The sequence below is a fragment of the Mesoplodon mirus genome (genome assembly GCF_964341445.2).
Source record: "Mesoplodon mirus genome assembly, chromosome: 2".
Classification (NCBI taxonomy): domain Eukaryota; kingdom Metazoa; phylum Chordata; class Mammalia; order Artiodactyla; family Ziphiidae; genus Mesoplodon; species Mesoplodon mirus.
Window position 1 is genome coordinate 205,754,683 of NC_138977.1, and position 15,433 is coordinate 205,770,115.

At 41.2% G+C, this 15,433-nt stretch overlaps 1 protein-coding gene across 1 annotated transcript in view; it reads left to right on the forward strand.

The window, feature by feature from the left end:
* Positions 1-5,618: 5,618 nt before the first annotated feature.
* CFAP58 (cilia and flagella associated protein 58) overlaps positions 5,619-15,433 on the forward strand; it is a gene marked incomplete at its 5' end in the record, with an annotated part of 113,333 nt that continues 103,518 nt past the window's right edge. The window contains 6 exons of the mRNA XM_082643688.1: positions 5,619-5,663; positions 5,782-6,063; positions 8,315-8,463; positions 10,858-11,014; positions 11,895-12,089; positions 14,138-14,275. Coding sequence (XP_082499814.1) covers positions 5,619-5,663; positions 5,782-6,063; positions 8,315-8,463; positions 10,858-11,014; positions 11,895-12,089; positions 14,138-14,275 — 966 coding nt within the window. The remainder of the gene's footprint in view (positions 5,664-5,781; positions 6,064-8,314; positions 8,464-10,857; positions 11,015-11,894; positions 12,090-14,137; positions 14,276-15,433) is intronic.

Genomic DNA, 15,433 nt, shown 5'->3' on the forward strand with positions numbered 1-15,433 from the left:
ATCTGATCACCTGCTATGACACATCTTCATGAAGCTTTTCAGCCCATCGCCACTGCCCTGTGTTGTCACTGACCACTCTTTTACTATCTTAAGCCCTCCATTCACTGCCCCACTTTGTAGCACACCCCAACTTGAGTCTCACTGATGAGAGGTTATTTCTGCAACCCGTTAGTGACCCCTTGCTTGTCCATTAGCACCCTCATGTATAACCTGGACAACCTCAGGTCCCTGTCATCACTTGCCAGTCACAGTCCTCATCCATTATGGCCCTAATGCAAATCCTTTATCACCCCATCAGAGTCCTTCCCCATATTATCTTTCACATGGTCAGTCCCAGACAGAATCAGCCACGCAGTTTGTGGGGCTCAAGGAAAGATGAAAATGCAGAGCCTCTTGTTAAAAAAAATTATGAAGAATTTCAGCAGAGCATTAAACCAAGGGTAGGGCACTTCTACACGTGATCTTAGCCAAAAGGCCGAGAAGCGATGGGTAGGGCACTTCTGAGCAAGGAGCCCCGTGCAACTGAATAGTTCACACACCCATGAAGCCAGCCCTGGTGCTAGCTTCTCTCACCACCATCATGCCCCCACCCCACCCCACCCCCCGTTCCAGTTCCTTCTCTGGTCTCCTCTACACCATTCACATCCCCTCATCATTCCATCTCCTCCACATCTAGTCCCCCCCCTTGCAAACTCCATCTTCCTGTGGTCAACCACTCTCTCCTTTCCTTATCGTACAATCCCTCTCATACTCTCCATCTTCCTCCCTCCCCAGGCTCCATCACTGGCATCTCTCTCTTGCATCCATCCTGCAGCCACACTTCTTATTTCTGGTGCCCACACTCATTCATGTCTCTTTTCTTTCCATTTCCTCCTGCTCCTTCTAGTTCTCGTTTAATTTTTCCATTGTTTCCTTTTGAGTATTTTCTCCTTTTCTCCCCCACTAGTCATCTTGGTGTATTTCATTCTTCTTCATTTTCCCTATGTAAGCCCCTGATACAAATACTATATAAACTAGTTATTTCCCAGTCTCTCTTCCCTTTCACAATCTCCTGTCATTCCTTCATTTCTTTTATTTTATTTTCAATTGACCTCAGCCAAGTTTTCCTCACTTCTGCTTTCATAAGTTGACATTTCCACGCTGGTCTCATTTTTCACTGCAGCTCTCTTTTCCTTTTTCCTTTTCCTTCTCTTCACTAATTGGTACTCCCAGCACCTAGAACATTGCCTGGCTAGTCGTAAACACTCAGTAGATAGGTGTCGTATGAAGGAACATCACAGTTCCTGTCTGATCAATTCATGTTGAAATCATGCTTCTGAATTAGATAGCATTATATGCTGTAACAGTGTAGATACCTACTGGTTATTGGTCACAGCTAAGAGATTATTTTTGCTTTGCTTTTAATAACGGTATATTTTAAAATGGCAACATAAACAAATCTCTTCATAAAAGTTTCTTTAAAACTTTTCTTTCTTTGATATTTTTCCATTCCTGTGCTAAGTGCCAAGTGTACAGGGAAAACCTTTCCTGTGAACAAATCATTAGGCTAGTGATCAAGTGTTGACATTAATACCGTTTACAGGGATGGAACCTAGAACATTGCTGTGATAAATGTTTGTGTGTGTTCATGTTTAGCATCAACAAGGGGAAAGTACAGAGCAGCAGCACCATTCCTTAATATGATTTTTCCTCCTCTGTGGAATCGCTATATTGTGATCTTTGCGATAATCTCCCTTTTAGTCAGGAAGAAAACCTATGTTGAATTTAACGTTAGTATAATGCTGTTATGCAAAATGTTACATAGATATGCTTGTGACTCCACATCTGTTTTAAGATGTGGACTCTGTTTTGTTTGAATATCATATTTAGAAGTGTAATCAAGAGTACAAGTGTTTTTTTAAAAATAAGTTTATTGTATTTATTTATTTTGGCTGCATTGGGTCTTCGTTGCTGCACGTGGGCTTTCTCTAGTTGTGGCGAGTGCGAGCTACTCTTCATTGTGGTCCACGGGCTTCTTATTGCCGTGGCTTCTCTTGTTGCAGAGCATGGGCTCTAGGCACATGGGCTTCAGTAGCTGCAGCACGTGGGCTTAGTGGTTGTGGCTCTTGGGCTCTAGAGCGCAGGCTCAGTAGTTGTGGTACATGGGCTCAGTTGCTCTGCGGCATGTGGGATCTTCCCGGACCAGGGATTGAACCTGTGTCCCCTGCATTGGCAGGCGGATTCTTAAGCTCTGCGCCACCAGGGAAGCCCCAGTACAAGTGTTTTTGAAAAGCAAGAATATGTAGACTTTCTCCATGTTGGGCAAGGCAGGCTTGTCAAAGCAGAAGGTAAACTAGACTATTTACCCAAAATCTTCAGGGTGAGTTTGAATTTTACTTTATTATTGGGATTAGAGATTGTCTCAGTTAATTTCTTTGATTAGCAATAGAGTTTTCTTTTGCCTCTTGTTTTTGTTTGTCTTAATTAATTTTTATTGGAGTATAGTTGATTTACAATGTTGTGTTAGTTTTGGGTGTACAGCAAAGTGAGTCAGTTTTACATATACATATATCCCCTCTTTTTAGATTCTTTTCCCATATAGGTCATTACAGAGTATTGAGTAGAGTTCCCTGTGCTATACAGTAGGTCCTTATTAGTTATCTATTTTATATATAGTAGTGTGTATATGTCAATCCCAATCTCCCAATTTATCCCTCCCCACCCTCTTTCCCTCCTGGTAACCATAAGTTTGTTTTCTACATCTGTGACTCTATTTCTGTTTTGTAAATAGGTTCATTTGTACCATTTTTTTAGATTCCACATGTAAGTGCTATCATATGATATTTGTCTTTCTCTGTCTGACTTAACTCAGTATGATGATCTCCAGGTACCTCCATGTTGTTGCAAATGGCATTATTTCATTCTTTTTCATGGCTGAGTAATATTCCATTGTACATATGTGCCACATCTTGTTTATTCATTCCTCTGTTGATGGACACTTAGGTTGCAGAAGCATGTCCTGGCTGTTGTAAATAGTGCTGCAGTGAACACTGGGGTGTATGTATCTTTTCAAATTCTGGTTTTCTTCGGATATATGCCCAGGAGTGGAATTGCTGGATCATATAGTAGCTCTATTTTTAGTTTTTTTAAGGAACCTCCATACTGTTCTCCATAGTGGCTGTATCAATTTACATTCCCACCAACAATGTTAGCAATAGAGTTTTTATGTTAAAGTCCTTTCTAGTGTAGAATATCAAAGCATAATGTCGCAATCATAAATAAGACCTTTCAAACCTTATCAGTTCTTTGCTCAAAGGCTAAGTGATTACCTGTGGCTTCCAGAATAATTCACTCTGTATTCCCTAGAATGCCATTCGAGGCCTCCAGTCTGTCCCTAACTCCCTGTCTAGTCTCCTTCCTTTTCCCTATCATATTTCTTGTACTTTAAGCTAACTTGAGCTTCTTAACCAATCTCAAATCCTAGATACCTGCTTGTCCCTGAGCCTTTGATCAAGCTTTGCCATAAGACAGGAATGCCCTTTCTCTTCACATCTACCTGTGAAAACTCCAGTCTCCCTTTTGTGCCTGCTCAAATGCTACTTCCTTTATGAAATTTGCTTTAATTCTTGCTGCTGGGAGTAATTCTGTCTTCCTATAGGTTCTTGTAGAACTCTGAATCCATTTTATGGCAGGTATCAAATTCTATACTTCCATTTTCTGCCCACATACCGCATCAGCTCTTCATGTATATATTTCCTATGGGAGGGCCGTGTAGTCCTTACTTTGATATCTCCTCCAGCCTCCATCATTCCAACTTACATACAGCAGATGTTCCATCAGTATTTTCTGAGTAAATATATTAACCATACTCATTCTTTTTTCATTATTATCGTGCTGTATGTAGTAGGAGGTAGGGCACCTGTAACATAGTGCCACAAACTGGATGGCTTAACAGCAGAAATTTATTATTTCACAGTTCTGGAGGCCACGAAGTCTGAAATCAAGGTGTCCACAGAGCCATGCTCTGAGACTGAGTAAAATCTTTCCTTGCTTCTTCCTAGCTTTTGGTGGTAGCCAGCAACCCTTAGCTTTCCTTGGCTTGCAGCTGTACCAGCCTAATGTCTGCCTTCACTGGTCACATGGAGTTCTCGTGTGGGGGGTAGGGTGTGTCTGTATCCAAATGCCACACCCTTTCTTAATTGAGTTATAATTGACATGTAACATTGTATTAGTTTTAGGTGTATGACGTAATGATTTGATATATGTATACATTTCTCTTTTTCTTTTTTGTGTTTTTGGCCACGCGGCATGTGGGATCTTAATTCCCCAACCAGGGATCGATGCAGGATCCCCCTGCATTGGGAGCTCGGAGTCTTAACCACTGGACCGCCAGGGGAGTTCCATATATGTATACATTTTGAAGTGATTACCACAATAAGTTTAGTTAACATCCATCATACCACATAGTTACAAATTTTCCCCCTTTTTATAAAGACACCAGTCATGGTATTAGGACCCACCCTACTCCAGTATGACCTTAACTTAACTAATTGTATATGTAATGACTCTATTTCCAAATAAGGTCACATTCACAGTTACTGGGGGTTGGGACTTCAACATATCTTTCTAGGTGACACAATTCAACCCATAACACTAGGGAAATAAGAATTCATATATAACCATATAGTCCTGGGTTATCATCTAAGTTGTAGTCAGACTTGCTTGAATTACATCTGTATGTCTGAGCTTACATTTTAAATAATTTGCTGCCCAGCTAATCATGGAAAGCAAATGTGGAGAAGGCCCATGACCATTGCCCAGGGGACATTTCAAAATTCCTATGGAGATGAACTAGGCTAATTTTTTTTTTTTTTTTTTTTTTTTTTTTTGCGGTACGCGGGCCTCTCACTGTTGTGGCCTCTCCCGCTGCGGAGCACAGGCTCCAGACGCGCAGGCTCAGCGGCCATGGCTCACGGGCCCAGCCGCTCCGTGGCATGTGAGATCTTCCCGGACCCGGGCATGAACGCGTGTCCCTTGCATCGGCAGGCGGACTCTCAACCACTGCGCCACCAGGGAAGCCCCTAGGCTAATTTTTTTTTTTTTTTTTTTTTTTTTTTTGCGGTATGCGGGCCTCTCACTGCTGTGGCCTCTCCCGTTGCGGAGCACAGGCTCCGGACGCGCAGGCCCAGCGGCCATGGCTCACGGGCCCAGCCGCTCCGCGGCACACGGGATCCTCCCAGACCGGGGCACGAACCCGCATCCCCTGCATCGGCAGGCGGACTCCCAACCACTGCGCCACCAGGGAGGCCCCAGGCTAATTTTTTAAGGGGTAAAAATGATGGAATATTTTTAAAGAGAATATTCCATATTCTGGATGGGTTCTACTGTAAGTGTGGTTTCATGGTATCTATATTATGTCTGACCTCCACATACCGTGGCTTCTCTCTGCAGTCCTGGGGGCAGTAAGAAGCAGGCTTGGAATAATCATAATAGCTCTCGAAATTTGAGTACCTGCTGTTTGCTGGGCACTTGGCTAAGTGTTTAACATGAATTATCCCATTTAATCTAATCCTTAACACTATGTGGTAGGAAATATTACTGTCCCAGTGCTACGTATACATATATACAGGTATCAGGGGATGAACAAGGAGACTTCCCATCATATAGCTTTAAATTGTCTGCTTGTCAGTGGCTTTTATTTTGCTTGTACGAAGGTCTTTTATTCATGAATAATAAGTCATTCCTGAATAGTGATGGGGTAAATATTTCAATCTTCATTCCCATCTTTGCCCTTTTGAACAGGAAAAGAGTGAAAAACTAGTGCTGGAGGAAACTGCGTATGAAGAAATAGAAAGGGATTTTCAGGAGGTTCTCAGCGAACTTTCAGAGGACAAAAGTTTGGAGAGATTTAGGGTTGAATATGAGAAGCTTCATGCTGTCATGAAAAAGTCTTATGACAATGAAAAGCGTCTGATGGCCAAGTGCAGAGAGCTGAATGCGGAGATCGTGGTTAATTCCGCGAAGGTCGCCACTGCCCTGAAGCTCTCTCAGGATGATCAGACCACCATCACATCCCTGAAGAAGGTCAGTGATCTTCTAGAAATGGAACCAATGGCGAGCTTTCATAAATACATCCTATACTTAAAACATCATCCTGTCATTATATTGGCAGCTCTAGGCTGGTAGTAAAAGAGTTATTAAGTAAAAATTTACATGATTTATATATTCATTAAGCCTAGGGAATAATGTTAATTTTCAAAGAACTTAAATAGCTTGAGTGAATTTCACAATGCAGAAAATAAGGCAGAACCTTACTGGCTTGGTTTCTAAGAAATACTGTGTTCACAAAAACAATTGGCCATAAGTAAGTATAGTATTAGGAATATCAATATGTCTTGTTTGACCCAAGATAAGTAATTAAATATCTTATGATGATAGCTTGTAAAAGATCTTTTCATATTTCTACATTTTCCACTGTTTTAGGAGAGGTTACCTTGAGAATTTCCAGATGGTAGTTTTCACGATCTTTCCTCTTATCGCCCCTTTGCTTCTGCCTTGATCGTCCCAGTTCCTCATAATGCGAGAACAGGGATTCAGTCTGGGAGGGATATTGAGGAAGTATGGCATTTTTTTACACTTTATTTTTTCATCCTCAAGTGTGTTGCATTATTTTGAAGGTAAAACACAAATGTTCCTTGTAGATTGCAGGGTGATAAGAGGTTAAGATATTTTAATTTATAATTGAAACCCTAGTGCTAAGAAATAATTTGCAATATTTTTAGATAATTGATATCATGCAATTAGACATACCCCAATTCTAATGAAGTTCCAAGACTAGTGCAAAATGTAACTTACCTGTTTTCTTAGGAACCACTGTTTTTACTGTCTTTTTCTCTCTATTGTTATTTTCTTCTTCTCCTTGCAAAATACCAATATAAGAAGGCTTTAAATCATGTTATGATGAGAAAAGACCCCACTTTTTATTGTAAATTAAGAAACTGGAAATGGAAATCATGAATTGATTAAAATATAATTGGTGAATTTGCTTTGGACAAGACTTCATATAATCATATTTCATTTAAATATCCTTCATTTGTTTTGCCAAAAATAGTACATATGGTTGCTACAGAAAAACATACCCCTTAAACTGACATTTTTTTTTTTTTTTTTTTGCGGTACGCGGGCCTCTCACCGCTGCTGCCTCTCCCGCTATGGAGCACAGGCTCCGGATGCACAGGCCCAGCGGCCATGGCCCACGGGCCTAGCCGCTCTGCGGCATGTGGGATCCTCCCGGACCGGGGCACGAACCCATGTCCCCTGCCTCGGCAGGTGGACTCCCAACCACTGCGCCACCAGGGAAGCCCCTGACATTTTGTTTTGAATCACTAAATTATGTGCTGCAGTTACCCAAGAATCATCTCTGTCTCTCTAATGTAATAGTATGAATTTATTTAATTAAATAATTTCTTCCACTCATTTTATTCCTTGTCAACATAAAAGAATATTTTCACCTTAAGCATATAGATTCTTACCTGTATAAAAGGACTCACCTTGCACTTGATGAAATTTTGCAAGAAAATTAAGTGGCAGGGCAAAACTCAAGGTTGTTGCAACATTTACTGTCCTTCGTCCGTGTACTCGAATGGCTGTAATTCACTTTTAAGTATTTCTGTTAATATTCCACTTTGTATTCAGAATAGTTTTGTTTTTCCCCTAGAAGCATTTGATGAGAAGGCCTGGGCTTGGGTTTCTGGAAATGGGAATTATCAAGGCTGTTGTGTACAATTAGGTGACAGCCAAGACCTCATTTCTATGGATGGCTCTAAAGTTCACCTTGCCATCCACGAGCTCACCTGGGGCCTGAGGGCAAAATATATTTTTAATATGGAATCTATCAAGAGCTTCAAATTTAGGACTTGGATCCAAGACCATTCCTTATGTGATAAACCTTTTTTTTTTCCTATAAAATATCTGGACTTGGAAAACACATAAGCTTTCATTTTCGATTTTGTAAGCCTATCTTAACATGTTTAGAAATAATACCATTAGTTATAGCAGCCCCTGTAGTATGTGAGCCCTGTGGCCACACTTACCTACACAAGAGAAAATATCCTTTGCCAGTATCCCTCTTTAAAACTGCTTTTCAGTATTGACTAACTCATGTTGAACAATGCAGTAAGTCAATATACATTTAATACATAGTGTATAACGGGTAATCTTCGTTCCCCATAAATAGCTTCTATAACGTAGTTGTTTTATTATTCTATTTATTCAATTTAGCTTGCATCTGGAACCTAGTTTGGTTTTTCTCACTGATATCCCATGACCCACCTAGGAAATTGAAAAGGCTTGGAAGATGGTGGACTCAGCCTATGACAAAGAGCAGAAGGCAGAGGAGACGATTCTTGCCCTGAAAGAGGAAATAGTGAACCTAAGCAAACTAGTCAAGCAAGGGTCTGGACTCTCCGTGGACCCGGATAGCAAGTAGGTCATAGCCGTCTTAATTCATGTTGAACTTGCTTTTGCAGAGGCCTCCTTCTTCAACAGACAGCCTGGGGCTTGCTGGTACCATCTTGAATGTTCTTTGTGAATACAAGACTCTACTTTGTTGGGTTCCCAGACATAGTTTTCTGTCTATTGCCATTTTTTTTCTTTTTAATACTCCTTTTCTCCATGCCCAAGAGCTTCTAATTCATGGTTATATCAAACTTCTGGCTCTATAAAATCAGTGCTACAGTTTTAAAATGAGTAAAGATTTTAACTTTATTTCTTTCAAACTTGTGTGCAGTGGCTGACTTTCTTCCCAGATTCCCAGCCCCTCCCATACACCCCCTGCCCCATGATTAGCCATATCACTATCCTTCCTACCACCTCAGATTCTAGGCCAGAAAACAGTTGCTCTTCACACTTGTTACTCCTTCATCCCTTAACGTTTTGTCTTGTTGACTCGGTCTTCTAAACATCACTTCATTCTTCCCCTCCTCCCTATCAGCAGCGGGTCCCCTGTTCTCTGCTGGATTTGGCAATAGACTCCTAACTGTTCTCCCTGCCTTTGAGGAGACATCTCCCCTCTTTACCATCTTCCATACCAGACTTATTCTTCTAAAACATGTAGCTACATGCTTCCATCTCCAGCATATGTACCTTCGACAGCTACCCATTTCCTAAGGATAAAACCCAAAGTCTTGAACATGTCTTGCAGAACCCTTTGTAGATATGCCCCAGTCAGCCTTGCTAGACTCACGTCCAGCAGCACCATGCTTGCTCATGCCTCCATGTCTTTGGACATACTGTTTTCTATGCCAGGGATCCTTTTTCTTCCCTTCTCCACTCAGTAAACAACTATTCATCCTTCAAGACCTATCTTTTTTTTTTTTTTTTTTTTTTTTTTTTGCGGTATGCGGGCCTCTCACTGTTGTGGCCTCTCCCGTTGCGGAGCACAGGCTCCGGATGCGCAGGCCCAGCGGCCATGGCTCACGGGCCCAGCCGCTCCGCGGCATATGGGATCCTCCCAGACCGGGGCACGAACCCGTATCCCCTGCATCGGCAGGCGGACTCTCAACCACTGCGCCACCAGGGAGGCCCATCAAGACCTATCTTAAACACCATCTTAACTTTATCACCGTCAGCATCTCTGTTCCAACCTCCTCCCAAGCCTCAGACCCAGTGACCAGGCAGAAGAGTCATTGTGTTCCCTGTTTCCATAGGACCCAACATTTCCCTCAAGTATGGCACTGATCACATGGTACTGAAATTATTTGAGCTTCTCTGCCCATTAAGCTGTAAACTCCTTGAGGGGAGACATCTATCTTTACCTTCCCTCTAGGAATCTAGCACTCTGTAGGGCATGCAAAACCTTGCATTAATTAATGAACCAGGAATGAGCATACACTTCCTTAGGCATCCTTAACTAAATCTACCTGCTGTCTAGGTTTCTTATACTTTCTAGATACGTTTATTGAATGTTGAATAGGTAAAATAAACAGAAGATGTGGTGTTCATAATAATGGACTCTATTTTCTTATTAAAGAAGTCATGCACGATCAGATCAACTATTGAAGAGCAACTGTTGAAGAGGAACGTGAGGGAACTGATTTGGTTAGGAGGAGTTTTAATGAAAATCAGAACATGATGAGGAGGAGAACTGATGAAACAATCCAACTCAGAATTTTATCTTCAGCAGTGCGCTTAGGTGTAGCTGTCTGTCTTTACAGTGACCTTAGAATTTAAGGTCTTGTTTATGGAGAAGAGTTTGCGGTTTTGAAGGTTCTTAATTAAACAATTATATCAAAATTGTTGGTCAATACATATTATCGAATTACTGTGTTTCCAACAGCCATTTGATGTCTGTCAGCTGCAAGTGTCTCAAGTGCAAGTTCTCTGCTTTCTCAGCTCTAAAGTAGCTGCCTTGTTCTAGATGAATTCTGCTGCACAGGTCTTATCAGACATAGTTTTTCTACTTTCAAAATGAATACTACAGGGGTGTGGAAAGCAAGGAGTAGAAATCAGCCTCCCCCAACTCTTCCACCCTAAATTTCACTCCTCAGAGATAACCAGTTATCAATTTGATGCCTATTTTTCTAGACTTCTATAAAAATGCCTATAGTACACACACACACACACACACACACACACACAGACTGTAATTGCTTAAATATAAGAAAAGGGGTCATATTATGCATCTTATTATTGGAACATCCTCTTTTTCAGTTAAAAACTCAGAAACAGCTCCCACGTCAGGGCATAAAGATCTTTCTCTTTCACACCTGAATAGTGTTGATCCTTAAGTCTTTCCCATGAAAACGAGTTCAGAGGATGATAAGAAGGCTCCCTGAGCAGATGGCCATTTAGTCTGACTCCCGTGTTCTTCTTTTTTAGTATCCAAGGTTTGTTGAAGCTCAAAGAAGAAGTGACAAAGGAGCGAGACCAACTCTTGTCAGAAGTGGTGAAATTACGAGAGGCCTTAGCTCAGACCACTGAACAGCAACGTGAAATGGAGCGGTCCAGGGAAGAGGCGGAGCAGACCATCAGTCAGGTCTGCTCTGACACGGAGAGCAAGACAAGGACCATTACCTTCCAGAAGGAGGTTTTGTCCTTCTCCAGGCTCCCTTCCTGTCTTGTTCCTTTCTCAGATTTACGACCCTCCCTCTCCCCCACCCCCCCTTGCCCCCCAGCCAGGTCACCAAATGAAGCATCCATGGTTTGGCTTGTTTCTCTGGTCTGTTTTTGCAAGAGCAGTTTTACTTGAGTCATTCTCTGTCTGAGAAGTTACCATGATAGGGCACTGCTTACATTTCTGGCCCAAGAAGGTGTCCCCTGTGACAGCCAGGGCGCCCTGCATCTGGGGATGGTGAAAGCAGTCCCCCTGCCTTTCTCCTGTGTAAGGAAGCCATCTAGCTGAATCCTTCTGAATAGTTTTCTATAAAACCAGAAGTCGAATAGATGGTACACAAGCGCAGGCTTGAGGAGAAAAACAGGAGACTCCTTTGATCATGAGATAGGAGAAGGATATTTAGCAATATCCAGGACTCATGGAAAATACACTTTCATATTTAGGGTAGCTGGCTACATTTTATTTAGTTTCTGCTGATGGAGAGTTAGATGAATTCTTTCCATGTTTGACTTCCCTAGAATTCTGGGCTTCCAGTATTTAACTGGATTTTATACATTTCTTCGTGGATTTGTTCCCACCATCAGGGTGGCTGTTTAGTGCCAAGGCTCTGAAAAACAATACAGAATATTCTTGAAAAGTTTGAACATTGCAGTTCAAAGATGACTCTCCTACAGGAGAAATACTACTTCAGAGTCATTGCACTGAAAATATCTGAGAGAGGGAGAAGCTCGGCTGGTGGAGACCCGTCCTAAGGGGCTCATCTCCCGCACCCCAACCCCCATCGTCCTTTCTGTGCCTGTAGTTCCAACAAGAAATCCAGCAACATCAGAACGAAGCTCTGCGGGAGACTCGGAAGAAGGAAAAACTAGAGAAAGAGCTCAAGCAGATTCAGACGGACATGGACACCAGGCAGACAGAAATCAAGGCCCTGAAGCAGTACATGCAGAAGAGCAAGGAGGAGCTTCAGAAGCTGGAGCAGCAGCTGAGGGAGCAGAAGGTGGGCTGGGCAGGGTTGCACCACGGGGCCTGGCCAGACAAGAACGGGGATTTTTGAATTTTCTTTGGAAAGCAGCAAACCCCCTTTACTGCAGATGTTGGTAACACAGCACGTAGCACTCTACTGTGTTTGGTCTTTGAATGGCTCTTATAGGTAGATATGCTGTATCCCCCCCATCCCCCTCCTGCCATGCTCTAACAGGTTAATCTCTTTTTATCCTTTTATTGATGTGTAACATACACATAGAAAAGTGTATAAGTCACAAGTATACAGCTTGATGAATTTTCTCCCCTTGAACACGTCTTGGTTACCTGTGCCCAGCCTGAGAAATAGCACCCCGGGAGGCTCCTCGTGCCCCTTCCCAGTCACTCTCTCCCCCAAAGGTCAGCACTCTTCTGAATTCTAAGCAGAGGTTAGTTTTGCCTGCTTTTGTACTTTACAGAAATTAAATTATACAGGATGTACTCTTTTGTGTCTAATATCTTTCTCCTAACGTCCTGTTTTTGAGATTCACTTATGTTGTTGCCACATAGTTATAGAACCACACTATCCAATATGGTAGCCACTAGCCACATACAGCTATTTACATTTAAATTATTTGAAATTAAATAAAATTAAAAATTCAGTCCCTCAGTTGCACCAGCACCATTTCAAGTGCTCCATAGCCACATGGGGCTAGTAGATACCATATTGGACAGTGCACATAGAGAACATTTAGTTCATTGCAGGAAGTTCTATTGGACAGAGCTCAGAAGACCATTCACTCTCATTGCTCTAAGCATTCCAGCCTGTGAATATAGCATGATTTATATTTAACAGGTTTAATTTTAAGTTTCAAGTTTGGGAAACCACACACTGTCTTTATGCGTTTTAAATATGGTAATTTTTAAAAACATTTCCTCTGTAATAACAGTTTAAGGTAACACAAATGCTAGTCTGTCTTTTCTAATTTCTTAAAGAAGAACCATTTCATCTAATTGAAAAAAGTCATTTCTTGAAAATATGTTCTCTCAGGAAGTTTCCAAAGTATTTTTTAGCCATACATCATTTTTCTACTTAAAAAATTAGATAGTAGAACACATTTGTCAGTTGCTTTATTAATTTTATATAAAGCCAGCAATCAAATAGATAATATGCAGTGTGCAACATCCATGAAAAAAACATGTGGCTTTCTTTGAGCATGAAATTTGAGCGGTTTTTGGTTATCACGTTAAAACTATAGTACTTTGTTTAGCAACATCCGGGACCCATGGAAAATTTTATTTAGTTCCTGTTGATGGGAAGTTGGATAGATTCTTTCTGTGTTCAACTTTTGCTTGAGTGGAAGTTATATATTGGAGTAAGTGTCTTCTAAGCCATCTTCTCTCTTTTTTTTTGATATCCCTCCATCTCCCTAATATTTTCCCAATAGAAATGACTTCCCAAAATATAATCCTCTGTTTTTATAAAACCTTGTCTTCTCTGAATATTCAAGGTAGGGAAGGAGAAAATCCAACTGACACTGAAGTCAAGGAGGTAGAAATCATTCCACTACTACTCCACGGTTTTGACTTAAGTTGGATGAAGGGGAATTGTTTTGTGTTGGTGTTAGTGAATGGTTCTGTTCACGAAAATGTTGTAGGCATGCTAATGCAGGATTTGATTCTGAAGATATAGCTTCTGAGCCCCACAGCTGATAAAGCTCCTTTGAATCTCTAGCTCATTTGCAGTGATTATAGCAATTGTTGTGTATGCTAAGCCTGCCAAATGGCAAACAGGCATTAAAATATTTATCCACCACCTGTGAACAAGTCTTCCCAAGGTGCCCAGAAAAAAAAATTATGCTCTCTGTGTTATTCATTAGAAGGCATCATTTCCCTCAGCTGTTTAACATTCATCATATTTGAGTGCCTTCATGCTTTCACTGGGGAGAAAGAACAATTTCTGCGAAGACAAAAAAAGTGTGGTTGCCGTGCTTGTCCCAGGAGGTCTGCATGGCCTCCTGTGTGGATGTGCAGCTACTGTAATCAGATTCAAAAGCGTTAACCAGCTCATTCTGCATCTTTCAGATACTGAATGAGAGAGCTGCAAAGGAGCTGGAGCAGTTTCAGATGAGAAATGCTAAACTTCAGCAAGAAAACAAACAACATAGTTTGATTTGTGAGCAGCTATCCCAGGAAAACCAGCAGAAGGCGTTGGAGCTCAAAGTAAACACCAAGTGACATATCTGTTCCCTAGCGTGCCCTCCTTCATTCCCTATTAATATAAGTTGGCTGATGCTGTTATATCCTTTGGTTGGATAACCTGGATTAGCCTTGGTCCTTCAGAGGCAGGTGTAAACCTACAGTGATTGCTTTATGCCCGGAAGCAGTTTGATAACTTCCATTCTTATAACATTGCTAAGCTGATTATTAATCATATGACTATGCAAATACTTTCCAAAGTGAGCTCAGATGTTCACCTCTGTAGTTTAGCCTTGCAAGTAACCAGTTGCCCAGAGCTAGAAACCATTTACACATGTGAGTGGCAAAGAAGTGAGATTGTATTTCACTATTTGTATGGAGTGAGAGGGGTGGGGGATGGACTGGTACTATTTGATATCTACTTTTAGGACTGCAGAATCATGATTTTCACTTCTGTCCAATGTAAATTTCAAGATAGGTCTCCTATTCTCCCTGCCCTGATTGAAGAGTGCTTGCAAATTAAGTTTGGATAACCGTTTTATACTTGGATACATATTGTCTGCCTACATGCTTAGCAGAGCGGATTTATGTTTATCACCAATTCTGAAAAATCCATAAGCCCTACTCTAGTTATGTTAGAATACTGGGCATAAAATGAGTGACTAATCAGGAAAATACATTGATTCGAGTAGTAAATCTTAACAGTTTTTGCATCACAGCACCTTTTGAGAATCTGATGAAAGCATGTGTGTGCATGCACATACACACGCACGCACACTTATTTGCACATCTTGTGTCTTGTTTTGCATGCAGTCTTAGAGGTTTACAGGATTTTTCTGAAGTCTAACCATGGGGTCTGGATTAATAACTACTGAATTAGAACATCTTATTGTTTTAATTGAAAGGGGCCTTAGATGAACTAATTTGGACCTGGTAGGATCTGAGGCTGAGGAACATTTAAGCAGTCCAGAAATGTTTGGCTCAAAACCATTCTTTATGAGAATGCTCCAAGTTAAAGCAGAAATGAAACGACTACTGAAGGCAAAATAATGTATTAGCCCCTAAGGTGAAATTAAAGGAAAAATACTTATGCCAATAATTCTCTCCTTTGATGACATGCATATGGGGCACCTTGAAAGATGGAATATTTTTGTTATCAGATCCTAAACCTATGGGATTCTG